The 1289-nt window shown below is 49.3% G+C and overlaps 1 protein-coding gene across 1 annotated transcript in view; it reads right to left on the bottom strand.

The window, feature by feature from the left end:
* Positions 1 to 1289, bottom strand: part of LOC106805038 — a 22567-nt gene that overhangs the window by 1202 nt on the left and 20076 nt on the right. The window contains exon 2 of the mRNA XM_014806509.1: positions 6 to 1053. Coding sequence (XP_014661995.1) covers positions 6 to 843 — 838 coding nt within the window. The 5' untranslated portion in view covers positions 844 to 1053. The remainder of the gene's footprint in view (positions 1 to 5; positions 1054 to 1289) is intronic.

The raw sequence follows: 1289 nt of genomic DNA, 5'->3' as shown, positions 1-1289 counted from the left end.
CAAACGGGGCGCGCGCGCCCCGTTTGCGCAACGTAGGGAGAACCCTGAGACCCTCAGTTTTTCATGATCACACTCCTCGAAGTCATCAGCTTTGTTAGAGTACACAGTGATGACAAGCTTGCGTGCCTGGTCGATGAGTTCCAATGTGATGTCTTGCTGACCTTGCTCGCCAAAGTCTTCAAGTTTAGATATGTCTGTAGTCTTGCTACTGCTTATCCAGGTCTTCTTACCAGTGAAGAAAGGATAGCTTGTCGTGTCTCTTCCACTCAGGCTGAGGATAAATGGTAGTGCACGACACTGCGAAGGTCCCAGTGCCACAGCCATTTGGTGTATGGGTAGGTAGTTCTCCGTGGCAGTTCTCACCCACAGTTCAGGAAGATCTTTCAGAATAGTGGTGGCATAGTAGACACAGATGATGATAATATCCGTGTCATTGCCGTGGATGATCACTCTCTCAACATCTTCATTCTGAACGCTGTATATAGCATGACTTGTATCAGCCTCCTGCTGTGTAGACTCCAAGGCAGTGACGTCAGTTGCGGACCCTTCGGTGAGCAGCACACTCAGGGTTTCTTTCTTGAATCCTCTGCTTAGGTAAAGGCGAGTTGAACCGAGTGCTGGATCTAGCTGTTCACTCTCGGTCCACGTCTCACACAGGAAACTCAGCTTTGTTGGCTGATACTGAGAAGAATTCTGGGTCTGGGGCTCGGTACTGCTCACTGACTTCAAACACCTTAGCTGGTCTGGATCGGCCGTACCTGTGCTGCTGCTCTGCTGATTTGAGGCTTTGTTCACTGTATCGGTCACAGCAGAAATGTATGATCCCTGTGCCAGCAGGAACATCTTTCAGCAGCTAGTGCTTGTAGCGATCAGCAATGGCTCTGAATGTTTTATCTTTCTTGAATAACCAGTGGCGTATGGCATGCATTGCGTCAACCACCACTGCTGTCTTCAGGTTTCCTTGTGGCAGATCAGCAACACTGGTCACTTGAGTCTCCTCCTTCAGGGTCTTCACGAGACTAGCCGTTGTGCCTGCAGCCCTCATGCTTCCACCTTCATTGAATAAAGACGGGGGCATCTTACTACACTCATGGTTGCCAATAAAGTTGACGATGTCGACATCTCCACCACTGGCCATGATCTGTGTTATGCGAAGAAGGGCAGAGCTCTACTTCATCACTCTTGTGTGGTGCACTGTTCCTTGTCGACTTCTTTGGCTTTGAATTTTGCGTGTGGAAGGTTTTCAACCTCACGATGGACGTCTTCTTTTGATCCCTGGATACGGAACT

Source organism: Priapulus caudatus, unplaced genomic scaffold (genome assembly GCF_000485595.1).
Source record: "Priapulus caudatus unplaced genomic scaffold, Priapulus_caudatus-5.0.1 Scaffold6, whole genome shotgun sequence".
Classification (NCBI taxonomy): domain Eukaryota; kingdom Metazoa; phylum Priapulida; class Priapulimorpha; order Priapulimorphida; family Priapulidae; genus Priapulus; species Priapulus caudatus.
The sequence above is the reverse complement of the archived record's forward strand: the minus strand, read 5'-3'. Positions and strand labels throughout refer to the sequence as shown.